Below are 15,971 nucleotides of genomic sequence, written 5' to 3'. Positions count from 1 at the left end.
AACATTGGATTAGATAGGTGGTCATAATTCAGTGATAACTTAGTGTATAAAATATATATTATATATTTACGCTGTATAAAGGGATGTATTAATCTTTGCATGAACTTAAGTTGAAGCAGATGAGCCAACTTCAAAAATTCGTTGAGTGTCTTCTACTTCATGTTAGCAGCTGCAGTTAGATTTTCTACCAAATTGAAGTTTTGTAACACCTTATCAGACACAAGAGAAAGTTAAAAAAATAACTCCTTGGTGGGTCCAGCCTTCCACAGTGCTCGGTTTTCTTTGGTGCCAGTATAGTAGGTTTGACATCCTTGTGTTTTTGATAATTTGATGATTTTATTTTTGATCCTTGTCCAAAAATAAAATCATCAAAATATGCTAAATAATCACTGAGTCATAAAGAGTGACTTTCTACTTTCAAAACTTCAAGTTAAATACTGTGTGAAATAAACAAATATCACTTGCACTAGAAATGATTTCTATGAAGTAAAAACAAACAGCACCATAAATCATTCAAATTTAGTCTTGTCATCTTTCACAAAAATGTAGAGGAAGAAGGAGAGTTATATTTGGGTATTCTTTCTTGGGACCTTAAAAAAAAACAATATGAAGAGGAAAAGCATTTTAAATGAGAGTGCTGTAATCATTAAAAATGCATGGTACATTGCAGGATTGACTTTGGGATCAGATGAACAGAGCATTAAAGCAGGAGAATGCTATAAGTAAGAGCATTATAATGGGAGTTGACTGTGTATGGAACACCATATAGTACTATATAAACTGCTGTGGGTACTCCATTGGCATGCAAGTATGGTTTTGTTCACTTACAATACTTTGCTGCTGTTGGTCATGCTAAAAATTAAATAAAACAATGGTTTTGTCCACTGTTTGTCCTTCCTGTAGTACTCTCCCTGTACTGAAAACATGCCCCTTTATTTTGTCAAATCAAAGTCACCTACAGCTTTTACTATTGATGTGCAATAAGATAGTGTCATAACATATCTCATATAGGAGACTTCATCTGAAAAAAGACATTATGCTTCTTGAAAGGGCCCAAAATCGGCAACTCACATAGTGAGATTGGCAAAAGGGCAACCATACGAGGAAAGAATCCGATTTTGTGGGCTGTGCAGAGCTTGGCAGTCAGGTACCTCAAAGGTGGTCTGATTGAGGTTTATGAGGCTCTAGAGGAGTTAGTAAAATGAATGAAGGTGGAATTTTCACTGTTATAGAGAATTCTAGAACAAGGAAACATAATTTCAAATTCCAGGGGAAGGTTTAGACTAAATTGTAGGAAGTTTTCTTTTAGCCAGCAAGGCTTTGATTGCTGGAACACGTTGCTTTTGCAGGTAGTTGAGGCTGACAGTTTGAATAAATTAAAAGGTCAACTGAATAGTTACCTGTGTGAGAAGGGAAGCACATAATTTGTATTTCCTTATCTACATTTTTTTTTTTCCCCATGCCAGTGCAGCAAAAAAGCCTGTGGTCATTGCCATTAAACAATGGGTTGTATGGCAGATGATTCTGTATAACGTAAGTTAAAGAGGAACTCACGAAGTCATTCCAAATTAATATGTGGTGCACAGTACTGTTACTGTTATTAAAATGTAAGAGTCAAATTTTTATAATTATTTTTTGTAGAAAAGTTTATTTTTTTTATAAAAGTTTTATTAGGATTAAAGAAGTTAGTGTTTTTGTATAATATGTTATGGTAACAATCATAGTTTCAGTGTTATTTATTTTTTTTTTTTTTTGGTTTTTCGCATTTATAGTGCAAAATTAATGATCTACAGATAGAATGATAATATTTTTACTAGGCAAAGTGTGGATTCCAAAAGAATTACCGAAACCCAAACTAGATGATGATCTAGAAGTGGAGCTTGATATAGGTGATGAGTATGAACATGCACTTGATGGGGCCAATGAATCTGAGTTGGTTGATTTAGCTGGTATGTATATATTGTGATTTTATTATTTACATTACTATTTAGTGAAAGCTGTTTTTCCTGTATTCTATTAATCATGTAGCATTTGCTCTGTAAGAGAAAGGATTAAGAACTACTATATCATCATAAAAAAAAATGTGTATACACACAACAGTTTTCTTCTACTTTTTGGTGGTTAAAATTGCAAACCTCTTATTTTCAGAATTGTGTTAATTCTAAATGGATTGTGATTTCAAAGCAAAAAAAAAGAATAAAATCCAAGTATACAGGGTGTCTCAAAAATATCGGTACAAACGTTTAGGGGAGGTAGGTAACATCTACAGGAATGTGAATCGCATAGGAACCCATAACGGAAACGTCACGGGAAAGTAGTAGCAGAGGCACAAGAAGCAGAAATGAGACAAGACAGTAATTAGTGGCAAACATTTATTTGACATAATATTAACAATGGAGTACGAGATGGATGCATTTCATGATGTTACAACAGATGTTCAAAGGTTCCACCGTGAGACGCGATGCATGCGTGACACCGACACAGCATGGATTGGCGGACACAGTCGAACACACCTGGAGTTTCTTTGACAGTAGCAGCAGCGCAGAACAGTCTTGCCACGAGATCCATTTCCGTCGCGCCACCGTAGCCAGGTGGGAGGGAGCAGCAGTGCGTAGCACACGCTTCTTGATTAGACCGGGGTTCGTGCCCGCCACCACCAAATACGGAGGATGCGGAAAGGTCAGGGAATGACCACCGCATATCCCGTAGCAATATGGCCTTAGTTGCTAATGCTCCTAAAAACCAAATAACAAACCATTTCCATCTCCACAGGCGATTCATACAAGATAGATTTGAGGGCCCCCCCCCCACAGAAAGAAATCAAGGCTCGATAAATCAGGTGAGCATGGGGCCAGGCAACGGATCCACCATGGCCAATCCATAATGGGCAGGCGTCCCGTCATGTTGAAACCAAATGTTGCGTCTCACATTTGCTAGAACATCGTCAAGTAACCCTGGTAGAACTTGTTCAAGAAAGATCCGATATTTAGCGGAGTTCATGCGGGATGGTAACAGATATGGGCTGACTAAGCAGTCACTGACTATACCTGCCCACACATTTATTGCGAAGCGACGTTGTGCCGCACGGGGGCGCTCACCATGTGGGTTGTCGTGAGCCCACACATGAGCATTGTGCTGATTGAATAAGCCTTCCCAAGTGAAATAAGAGGCAACGGCATGTGTGGTGGTAGTAGGATTATTTTGGACGGCATTCAACACACTTTCTTCCATGGCGGGAGTTTGCGTCGAACGTGGTCTGCCCGCACTACTCCTGTTACCTCTAAATGACCCATAATCACACAAATTTTGATGCACACTTGCAAACAAACTGTGGTCTGGTACATGTCTGTCTGGGAAGTGTTCTCCATAAATTCTTTGAGCGGCTCGTCCATTGCCCTCTGCTAATCCATACACTAAGTGCATGTCTGCCAGCTCACAGTTCGTATATCGATGCATGCTCTTCGTGCGGCGACTACTGCTTGAATGAGTAAACCAAAAATTTTCCCTCTCGCGAACTGATGAACAGTGCCATCTACCAACTTACGGTGACGTTTCCGGTTATGGGTTTCTATGTGATTCACATTCCTTTAGATGTTACCTACCTCTCCTAAACGTTTGTACCAATATTTTTGAGAAACACCCTGTATAAAAAAACATTTATTTTGGACATGCATGATTTGAGGGATACCTGTATGCATTTTAATTTATCAGTACATCACAGTATTCTTTATTATCATAATTATCATTACATTAAGGGATTTGTGTTCATCAAATTATAGTTCTTTTACACACAATTGGAAAAATGAATGCTGACTCATTCTAACACACCATAATGTTATGTCATACATCAGGGAAGTACGCATATAATACTGAAAAAGTATTAAATTTTAGTGTCATATTGAGGACCTACTCAACTCTAGCACACAAATTACAAGCTTTTCTTTATTTTGTGAAAAGAACAAGACAGAAAAACTATATTTTAACAGTGAGATGGAGAAGGGGCCAAAAAGACTGATTATCATAAACCCAAGGAGTTAATATAACTGTTAATTCCCTGGGTTTATGATAGAGAATCAGTCTTTTGGCCCCTTCTCCATCTCACCGTCAAAACATAGTTTTTCTTTTTGCAAAAAAGGAAAACTAAATTAAAATCAGATTTTTTTTTTTTTTAATTGTGAATTTCTTATATTCATTATTGAATATAAGAATCGTAATAAACACTTGAAAATAGTGTTTATTTTTTTATTTTTAACACCATGCATACAATACAACCTGGGGATGATACTCTTTCTCACAATATAGAAAACAATGAAGATTAACCAAAGAACTTAAAGTTTATTTAAAAACTAATATATTAAAGATTCTTTTACAAAGAAAGTAAATGTATGGGATGGCAACTCCTCTAACTGGTATTGCTAATGGGCTAGAAATAAAGTCAAAATACCTCCCCCCCCCAATCAATAAGTTAATAAAGGCAATCTTCCTTGTCAATCAATTATGAAAGACCAGTGAGATACAGAGACAGTATGTCATTGATGACAAACTGATCAGTAGTATGCCACAACATTCATTACCAGAAGTATTTTACACAAATGGCAAAAAAGTGTTAGTGCAGTTCAATTGGTGTTTTGTTGTCAGGGTTATTTGTATGCTGGTACAACCCAATAAAATGTTACAACTTCGGAGTATCAAATGAACGTCAAAACAGGTTGATGGATTACAAACTGATCAGTAGTATGCCACAATGTTCACAGCATACTTTACCAGAGGTATGTTATTCTTATGGTAAAAAAGTCTTAGTGCAGTTCTATCAGTGTTGTGTTGCATTGTCAGGGTTATTTGTATGCTGATACAACCCAATAAAGTGTTGCAACTTCAGATATTTAATACACTCATAACAGAAGCTGTATGACTTTATGAATAAATTGTGTAAATGGGACTTGTTTGGTGACTTTCTATCCTGAATTCTTCAGACTAAAGTGTGTTTATGTATGTAAACATACTTTAGTCAAAAGGCTGCTAGTTCCAAACAGAATTCTTAGATAACAATTTGCCAACTATGTTTTTGGAATCATTTAAGTTAGCAATTATTTAATTTTAACTTAAATGCAGTTTTATTTGGAGAACAAGTTTTTTGAACCAAATTGAAATGAATCAGTTTGCAAAAAAAAAAAAAAAAAATCCAGTACTTCCGGTGTCATTAAAGAAAAAGTATTTTTCAGTATCAGTTTTATAATAATGAAAGAAGAAAGAACTGATGTACACTTGTACACTGCTCCTTGGTTAGGGTATTGACAAGTGTATGAGGGAGATTGAAATATAACAGCCTATCTCAAGTAATGCTTGATATTTTAACAACTGCTCATAGCAGTGCTAAAAAAATATTCAGCCAGGTGGGGGGGGATTAAAACTGACAGAGTTCAAATCTCTTTCCAGTGTAGCTTTGGACCTCTTGGTAGCCAAGGCTTGAACAGCAGTGGCATTGTTTTATACAAAACTTTGGTTGATTGAAAGGATGCTGTACTGGTAAACAGTTCTCTTACTGTATTTAATGCAGTGTTTCTGAACATTTTTTTAATTATCGTCGTTCCCAAAAGGACTTTTTTTTAGACATTTTTTTTTCCTAATCGCCCCCCATGAAATTTTAAACAAGAAAATCTGACTCTTTTTATTCAATGAGATATCCGAGCCTGATGCTTCTTATCTAAAAGTTCAATGTTTCGTATGACGTTAGTAAATTTAATTCTAATGTCTCCTGTTGAATATATGTCAGTTCTGTTTCTTTCCTTTGTTAATTTGCTGAACTAAAACCACTTTCAATCATATAAGATGTTGGAAAACAAAGAAGTACTGTAGCCATTTCAGACCACATTGTTGGATAAAGAATGTTTAGTTGTTTTTGATCCCCACAAATCAGCCATTCCACCTTTTTTTTAGAATTTATATTTGCATTCTTCGTTACATTTTAATTCACTGAGTTCTTGAATTTCTTCACTAGCACACCCAGTATCGCATCCAATTGGATCTAACATCCATGTTTTCAGTTCAGTAGAAAATAAAAATGAAAATCTATTTTTCATTTCGCCTTTTAAAGAACACAAATGATCTGAATAATTCTTAAGATCATTCTCGGTGAGAAATTCATTGATTTCAGCTAACTCTTACTTACCACGAAATTGTTTTCTCGTTAAATTGCTTTCAAATATTTCCAGTTTTTCCGTGAAGGCTTTTAATACGCGTTTGCAGTCTATCACTGCAATTAATTTCCCTTTAAGTTGAAGTGATACTTCATTAAGTTTTTGAAAAACCCAAGCTTTATAGTTTGTTGTTTTTGTGTTTGCTAAAACTGTCTCTGTTTCACTTTCTAAAAAACTAATTATCGTATCAAAAAAGGTTTACAAATCTTCTTACACAGTTTCCAGAAGAAAGCCATCTGACTTCTGTATGTAAAAGAAGCCTCGCATAAATTTTTTATTATGAACACAAAATTTTCTGAAAAGGTCATATAGCATATCATATTTGCTATGTGACTTTATTTTTATTGATGGTTTTAATAACTATACTGAGAGATTGATAAAGAGCTGGACTAATATTTTTTGCAACCAGATGATGTTGGTACATAATGCAGTGTATTTCAAGAACTTCGGGACATACTTCCTTTAGGTGACCTATAAAACCTTTGTCTTCTAACCATGGAGGTAACACCATCAGTGGCACAGATACCAAATTTTCCAATGGTACTTATTTTTCATCTAACCATGTTTTTACAACACAAAAATGGATGCTCCAATACAGTCAGTTTCTATAGATTTTACAAACATCTCTTCTTGCAATTTACAATCATCCTTGAAATAGCGAACGTATGCCATTAGAAGGACCTTATTGTCAGTAACTGTGGATTCATCAATCTGATTAGAAAATTTTCTTGTTTTTAGTTTGTCAATTTAGTTGTTATTCAACGTTAACTGACATCTCATTGATTCATCTTTGAATTGAATCGTTGCTGAGCGGCAATGCTTTGAAAATACTGGAAGAATTTTGATGCATCACTGTTGAAATTGCAATCTCTAATGCGAGTTGTATAACAGTCTCAGCAACTGTATAAGCACTACCAGTTTTTGCAATAATTTCTGCAATTTTATAAGACATAATCATTCCATAATCATTTGTTTGTGTGCTCTTCTTAAATAAGGAAGTAACAGTGTTACACTGCTCAAAATTCTGTTTTAAATTTTGAAATATTCTATATCTTTACCAATTTTATCAGAATGTTTCCTTTTAACTGATCTGAAAGTCTTGATGGTTTCATAGCCTCTTTTGAAAAAGAACTATTACACATAAGACACATTGGCTGTCTTTAGTCGAATGGACATTCAATAAAACCATAAACTAGATATCCATCAAGATACTGTTGATACTTTTTCTTTTCAGCACTTGTCATGATTGATGATGGGTTGAATAATTACAAAGAATTAAATAATAAAATATGAACAATTTTTATTTAACTCTCATAGCCTATGTCTTTTTTTTTTTTTTTTTTTTTTTTTTTTTTGATTTGGTAGTTGTTGGCGCATCGGCTTCTGTGGCCATATTGCACCTCCCAAGGTTTTTTTTTTTTTTTTTTTTTTGCAGTACTTTGATCCAAGCCCGAGGCGGGAATCGAACCCGCGACCTTTGGGTTGCCGGGCAGGTACTTTACCCACTCGGCTAGCCCGGTCGGCATAGCCTATGTCACTCACAAAAGCACAGTGGATCAAAAATAAACAACTTTAGCAGTAGCAGAGGCATATGATGCAAGAAAGCAAGCTTATAAAGCATCAGACATTAAAAAAAAAAAACCCTTCCAATTTCACCCATCCATCCACTCCAAATGTTTGTCTAGTTCTGGCTTGAACTTATTTAAGTTGTCAACCTCCTCTACAACAGATGGAACTATCAACCACCCCATGGCTAAAGGCAAATTTCTGCACATCTATTCTACAATTGTCTCTCTTCAGTTTTAATTTGTAGTCTCCCCATGTGAGTAATCTGAGCAAGATGAAGAATCCCATCAGCGTTGAGCTTGCTCAAACCATTCAAAGCCTTATACGTTTCAATTAGATCACCTCGCATGTGCCGAGTCTCCAGATGTTGCAATTTGCAGAACTGAAGCCTTTCATGGTTACAGCAACCCTTTGTTCCACTCACCAATCTCGTTGCCCTTTTCTGTACTCATTCCAGCAGCTCTACATTCTTCCTAAAATGAGGCTCCAGGCATGTACACAGTACTCAGTGTGGTCTGACCATCGCCTTATACAAGGGAACAATCACCTCCTTATCCCTACTTGCAAAATTCCTGTATATCATTAGCATCAGTAGAGGCATATGATACAAGCTTATGCAGCATCAGCCAAAAAAAAAAAAAAACCCCTTCCACTTCACCCCTCCGTTCATTCGAAATACCTGTCCAGCTGAGCCTTAAATTTATTTAGGCTATCAACTTCCACAACAAGGGATGGAAGTCTGTTCCACCAACCAACTACCCACTGGCTAAAGGCAAATTTATGCCCTCTCAGGTGATTATTCTGAGCAAGAGGCAGTATCCCATCAGCATTGAGCATGCTCAAACCATTCAAGGCTTTGTACACCTCTATCAGATCACCTCGCCTGTGCCTAGTCTCCAGACACTGTAATTTGCAAAACTTAAGCCTTTCTTCATAAGAGCAACCCTTCGTTCCGTTCACTAACCTTGTTGCCCTTCTCTGTACTCATTCCAGCAGCTCTACATCCTTCTTGAAATGTGGCTTCCAGACCTGTATACAGTACTCAAGGTGCAGCCTAACCATTGCCTTATACAAGGGAATAATCGCCTCCCTATCCCTGCTAGAAAAATTCCTGTATATCATTGATAACACACCATGAGCTATTCTTCAGCCTGTCTGCACTGCTCAGAGAACTTCATATCTGCCTGCACAATTACCCCCAGGTCCTTCTCATTCTCTATCGCTGTCAGTGTAGTACCACAGAGTTGATACGTTGCTCTGGGGTTGCTGTTTCCCATATGTAGCACTTTACATTTGTCAATGTTAAACTTCATTTGCCACCTCTCAGCCCATCTGCTCAACCTTTCCAGATCCTGTTGCAGCTGCATAGCGTCAGTAGCATCCTTAACAACCCTGCCAACCTTTGTGTCATCTGCAAACTTGGACATTAAGCTTGATATACCATCATCAATATTATTTATAAATACAGAAAACAACAATGGACCCAACACTGAACCCTGAGTGTTGACAAGACACCAGGAGCTTCTCTTGCAGCTTGTCTGCACTGCTTAGAAAACTTCATCTGACTGCACCAATTACTCCCCATGGCTTTTTCATTCTCCACTACCCTGAGTGTAGTACCACCCAGTTGGTACGTTACTCTGGTGTTACTGCTCCCCATATGCAGTACTTTACATTTGTCAATGTTAAACTTCAGTTGCCACCTCTCAGCCCACCTGCTCAACGTTTCTAGATCCTGTTGCAGTAGCATACTATCATTATTGTCATTAATAACCCTGTCAACCTTCATACCATCTGCAACTAGACATTAACCCTGATATAACTTCATCAATATCATTGATAAATACAGAAAACAACAATGGACACAACGCCGAACCCTGGGGGATTCCACTAATAACATTTGTCCACTAAGAGTTGTATTTATCGATTATCAATTTCTGTCTTCTCCCACTTAACTATCCTTTTATCCATTGTAGCGACTTGTCCTTAATGCCATACTGCTGTAATTTGTATAGTAGTCTTCCGTGTACAACTTCCACAAGGAAACAATAAATCAATACTAATTGTCGCTTAGAAAATAGAAACAATAGACTAGGCTAAAACATTTCCTCATATATTGACCAAAGAAACAAAAGAATAAATAAACCATGCTCACCATGTCGTCGCCGAGGTTGCAGCTGGTGGAAAGGCACAAACGGCAAGGATTGTGGAGATATTACTTCTGAAAGCACTTGGGCATTTAATGCCTATGAAAAGCAAAGGTAATTGAATTAAACCACGCCCGCTATCTTCCTTTTATCAAAATTTCTCATTCACTCCTAATATAATATACAGTACCTATATATTAAAAACGGAAGACTGCTGCACAAATTGGAGCAGTGTGGCATTGGAGGCATATTGCTGCTATGGATAAAGGGGTGGTTGAGGGGAAGAAGACAGAGTGGTAATCAATGGACACTGCTCATCGTGGACATTGCTCATTGGGTCCACTATTGTTTTCTGTATTTATAAATGATATTGATGATGGTATATCAAGCTTAATGTCCAAGTTTGCAGACGATACGAAGGTTGGCAGGGTTGTCAAGGACACTACTGACACTATGGTGATATAGTTGTACACGTTGGCACTAATGATATTAAGAGTAGGAGACTGGCAGAATTTAACAAGTACAGGTCACTGTTGAAGAAAAGCCGAGAATTAGGGTTGAATTTGAAAGTGTCTGCAATTCTGCCCAGACACGATAGGAGGGAGCATATGATGAGAGCCTTGTCGATCAATTCGGCCCTGGAAAGATTGTGCAAGGCTCAAGGGGTAGAATTTTTTTCAGCCTGGACTGTACCTGTTAACAGGAGAGATTGCTTCTACAGGGATGGGATACACTTAAATAGAAAGGGTGCAAGAATATTTGCTGATGCTATTGAGGCAGTGTTAGGTGGGTCGGAAAACTGCTAGCTTGGGGGGAGACAAAGACCAATAGATTGACAGTAGCCACTGGCAGAGGTGAAAGAGATTCTTGCACTGCTTCTATTAGAATGAGCAGAAGCCTGAAAAACAAGATGCATGATATTTAAGAGACTGCTGGGAGCCATTGCGGTACAAGTAAACACATGGGTTGTGTTAGGGTAGCTAAGAATAGAAACAGGTGCAGGTATACTTGCGTATACACCATTGCTAGGAGTTTAGTAAGTAAATTTGATGAATTTGAGGTATTGCTCAAAACATCAAAGGCAGATATTGTTGGGATATCAGAGACGTGGTGTCACACAGATATAAGGGATACAGAACTGGAATTTGGGGAGTACAACGTCTACAGAAAGGATAGACAGGATAGGAAGAGGGGAGGGGTTATGCTATTAGTTAAGAAACACATAAAAACCAAGGAAGTGAAGTCAGTCGACATCGCTGGACAGTGCAGTGTTGAGTCAGTTTGGTGTGACATAAGCATTGGGAGATCAAAATTGAGAGTAGGAGTGTGCTATAGGCCTAATGACTCTGATGAGTATAATAAGAAACTGTACAGGGAAATAGAGTGGGCCAGTAAATCAGAGAGTCTTATAATGGGAGATTTTAATTTCCCAGATATTGACTGGAATTTGGGGGCTGGTCACTCACACACTAGCAGGGCTTTTGTGGATTTATTGGATGATTGTTTTCTACATCAGCATGTCCGGGAGGCAACTAGAGGGAGTAATACTCTTGATTTGATTATCAGCAGTGATTCTTCATGCATTAAGAATCTGCAGATAAAGTAACCACTAAGTGGCAGTGAGCACAGTGTGCTGAAGTGGAATTTACTCAAAGAGGTAACTACCATTAGGGGTAAAGGGAAGGGTTATTGCTTCCATAAAGGCGACTACGATGGACTGAGACTGTATTTAAATTCTATGCAGTGGGACCAACTGATGATGTTACCAACAGCAAATTCAAAATGGGAAGCATTCAAAGAACTTATCTTGGAAGCTACTAGGCTTTACATACCAACTAAGAAATATTGTTCAAGGTTTAGGCCAAAATGGATGTCAGATGAACTAATGAGGCATATGGCAGAGAAGAAAAATGCATGGGATACTTACAAATTAACACATGACACAGAAGCCTATGACAGATACAAGTTGATATGCAACCAAGTTACAAAGGAGGTTAGGCAGGCGAAGGCAGATTACGAGAAATCCTTGGCAAGGGATGCAAAGAAAAACAGCAAAGAGTTTTTTATTTATGTAAACTCTAGAAGGAAGGGGATGAATCAGATTGGTCCACTTGATATTGATGGGTCAACTGTTGATGAACCTGCTCAGGTAGCTAACAAACTAAATGAATATTTTGCATCGACATTCACACATGAGGAGTTATTCAGCGAGGGGAATGCCAGAGGTGTATTCAACTCTAGCAGTAAGCTACAGAATCTTGAAATAACTGGGAGTAAAGTGGAGGAGAAACTGTTGAAGATAAACACAAGAAAGGCACCCGGGTGGATGGGATCTATCCAGTTATATTAAAGGAGGCAGCAAAGGAAGTAAGCAAACCCTTAGCCATAATTATGACAGCTTCCTTGGACTCAGGGGAGGTACCCATAGACTGGAAATGTGCAAATGTGACCCCAATTCACAAAGGAGGATCAAAGGCTGACACAAGTAATTATAGACCTGTGAGCTGAACTTTTGTTCCAGGAAAATTAATGGAGGCACTGGTTAAAGAAGCACTGCAGGATCATTTAGACAAGACTTCAGTTATAGCTCGGACACAGCATGGTTTTGTTAAGGGGAAGTCTTGCCTGACCAATTTGATTGGATACTATGATGCAGTCACAAAAGAACTGGATGCAGGGAATAGCTTTGATATTATATACTTGGATCTTAGAAAGGCTTTTGATACTGTTGCACATGGAAGACTGCTACACAAATTGGAGCAGTGTGAAATTGGAGGCAAATTGCTGCTATGGATAAAGGGGTGGTTGAGGGGGAGAAGACAGAGAGTGGTAATCAATGGACACTGCTTATCGTGGACTAATGTTATTAGTGGAGTCCCTCAGGGTTCAGTGTTGGGTCCATTATTGTTTTCTGTATTTATAAATGATATTGATGATGGTATATCAAGCTTAATGTCCAAGTTTGCAGATGATACAAAGGTTGGCAGGGTTGTCAAGGACACTACTGACACTATGCTGCTGCAACAGGATCTGGAAAGGTTGAGCAGATGGGCTGAGAGGTGGCAAATGAAGTTTAACATTGACAAATGTAAAGTACTACACATGGGAAACAGCAACCCCAGAGCAACGTATCAACTCTGTGGTACTACACTGACTGTGGTAGAGAATGAAAGGGACTTGGGGGTGGTTGTGCAAGGAGATATGAAGTTTGCTGAGCAGTGCAGACGGGCTGCAAGAGTAGCTCATGGAGTATTGTCAATGATATACAGGAATTTTTCCAGCAGGGATAAGGAGGTGATTATTCCCTTGTATAAGGCAATGGTCAGGCCACACCTAGAGTACTGTATACAGGTCTGGAGGCCTCATTTCAAGAAGGGTGTAGAGCTGCTGGAATGAGTACAGAGAAGGGCAACAAGATTAGTGAATGGAACAAAGGGGTGCTCTTACGAAGAAAGGCTTAAGTTTTGCAAATTACAGTGTCTGGAGACTAAGCACCAGTGAGGTGATCTGATAGAGGTGTATAAAGCCTTGAATGGTTTGAGCATGCTCAATGCTGATGGGATTCTTCCTCTAGCTCAGAATAATCACCTGAGAGGGCATAAATTCAAATTGAGGAAAGACAGATGTAGGATAGACGTGCGGGAATTTGCCTTTAGCCAGCGGGTGGTTGGTTGGTGGAACAGACTTCCATCCCTTGTCGTGGAGGTTGATAGCCTAAATAAGTTTAAGGCTCAGCTGGACAGGTATTTTGAATGAACAGAGGGGTGAAGTGGAAGTGGGTTTTTTTTTTTTTTTTGGCTGATGCTGCATAAGCTGGCTTTCTTGCATCAAATGCCTCTACTAATGCTATGCTACTGCAACAGGATCTGGAAAGGTTGAGCAGATGGGCCGAGAGGTGGCAAATGAAGTTTAACATTGACAAATGTAAAGTACTACGTATGGGAAACAGCAACGTATCAACTCTGTGGTACTACACTGACATTGGTAGAGAATGAAAGGGACCTGGGGATGGTTGTGCAGGCAGATATGAAGTTTTCTGACAGTGCAGACGGGCTGCAAGAGTAGCTCATGGTGTATTGTCGATGATATATAAGAATTTTTCTAGCAGGGATAAGGAGGTGATTATTCCCTTGTATAAGGCAATGGTCAGACCGCACCTAGAGTACTGTATACAGGTCTGGAGGCCTCATTTCAAGAAGGATGTAGAGCTGCTGGAACGAGTACAGAGAAGGGCAACAAGATTAGTGAATGGAACAAAGGGGTGCTCTTATGAAGAAAGGCTTACGTTTTGCAAATTAGTGTCTGGAGACTAGGCATCGGCGAGGTGATCTGATAGAGGTGTATAAAGCCTTGAATGGTTTGAGCATGCTCAGTGCTGATGGGAGTCTTCCTCTTGCTCAGAATAATCACCTGAGAGGGCATAAATTCAAATTGAGGAAAGACAGATGTAGGATAGATGTGAGGAAATTTGCCTTTAGCCAGCGGATGGTTGGTTGCTGGAATAGACTCCCATCCCTTGTCGTGGAAGTTGATAGCCTAAATAAGTTTAAGGCTCAGCTGGACAGGTATTTCGAACGAACAGAGGAGTGAAGTGGAAGTGGTTATTTATTGATTTATTTTTTTGGCTGATGCTGCATAAGCTTGCTTTCTTGCATCAAATGCTTCTACCAATGCTAATGATAATAATATACAGTACCTATATATTAAAAATCAGTTTGCTCAGGAGAAAGGAAAACCCAATGAGAGAAATTAAATATTAAGGAATAAGATGTTGGGTTGAGTTGAACTTTGGAGGACCACAAACCGTTGTAATACCCATGATTTTTTTGACCCCTTGGGAGCAATATTTCCCCCATTGAGAACCCTTCTTTTAACGTAATGTATATCGTGAGTGAAATTTTGATTTCTAGTACAGTGTAGACTTGAAAAAATACCCTCCTGCTTTTTCTGAAAAATTTCTTCTTTTCTTTCTATTTTTTGCCAAATGCTCCTGTTTTCCTCCTGCTTATAGTTATTCATTCTGCAGAGTTTTTCTCTAGCTGTCCTAAAGAAATATGGTCAGTGTTTTGTCATGAGCAGGTAAGCGGGTACACATTGAATCCTTTCTCATTTCTTGTATCTGAGGAAACTTATAAATTTTCTTTAATTTCACCATCTTTCCAATTATTCAAAATGTGCATGTTGTGTAAAATTTTCACACGTACAAAATGTAGTCTCTATAGTACTTCTTTGAAAACAACATTTTTTATATTCTTATGCCCTTCTCATAACCTTATCTTAACATGCTGGAATGATCTGACCCAAGACATTGAAAAATTGGCCATGACTAAATACCAGGTTAGTAAACGAAATTTTGACTCTATCGAACATTTACCCTTGACTCTAGCCGAATAGGAAACTGCCATCTCTTAAATGAGAATGGCAAAGTCGAATCTGATGGAGTCAAATCTACATGCAGTAAGAGTACCCATTTTCCTTTAGCTTCTTCTGTTATTATTTCTAGATCCAAACAATTCCGAACTTTGACTATAGTCTCTGTAATATGTCTTTGAAAACTACATTTTTTTATATTCTTGTTCCCTTCTGGTAATAACCTTATCTTAACATGCTGAAATGATTTGACCTGAGACATTGCTACATACAATTGTGGCCGTAACTAAATACAGGGTTAGTAAGCCAAATTCTGACTATCAAATGTTTGCCCTTTACTCCAGTCAAATTGATCAATCCTTCTGAAATTGCCATATTCTGCAGTAAAATAAAATGATCCCTGACATTTTCACACTTAAAATATAAGGCTTGACAATGAGCACACCTTTCACCAAGTAAGCCAATACTGGGACAATATTAAATCTTTTGAATCCTTAAATGCACATTTCAGACCAATCCTGGATTGCAGGAGCATAAAAATGCATGTTTCTTCTTTGCTGCAAGGTACATTCAACACGATCAGTCAGAGTAGCATGACAGTGTATCGGGGCTAAGGTAAGCGGCGCAATTATCCAAAACTGGCCCTTTCTGTAAAATAAAACTATTCAGAATTTTTATATTTTCCCATTTT

At 38.1% G+C, this 15,971-nt stretch overlaps 1 protein-coding gene across 2 annotated transcripts in view; it reads left to right on the top strand.

Annotated features, from left to right (window-relative positions):
* The window catches only part of tmod (tropomodulin), a 148,569-nt gene that overhangs the window by 89,088 nt on the left and 43,510 nt on the right, over window positions 1-15,971 (top strand). For both annotated transcript variants that reach the window (XM_090389315.1, XM_090389314.1), the window contains exon 4: window positions 1,818-1,949. In XM_090389315.1, coding sequence (XP_090245441.1) covers window positions 1,818-1,949 — 132 coding nt within the window. The remainder of the gene's footprint in view (window positions 1-1,817; window positions 1,950-15,971) is intronic.

The sequence above is a fragment of the Mastigoproctus giganteus genome, chromosome 14, assembly GCF_048544385.1.
Source record: "Mastigoproctus giganteus isolate SK-2022 chromosome 14, ASM4854438v1, whole genome shotgun sequence".
Taxonomy (NCBI): domain Eukaryota; kingdom Metazoa; phylum Arthropoda; class Arachnida; order Uropygi; family Thelyphonidae; genus Mastigoproctus; species Mastigoproctus giganteus.
This window is presented reverse-complemented; position numbering and strand designations above follow the sequence as displayed.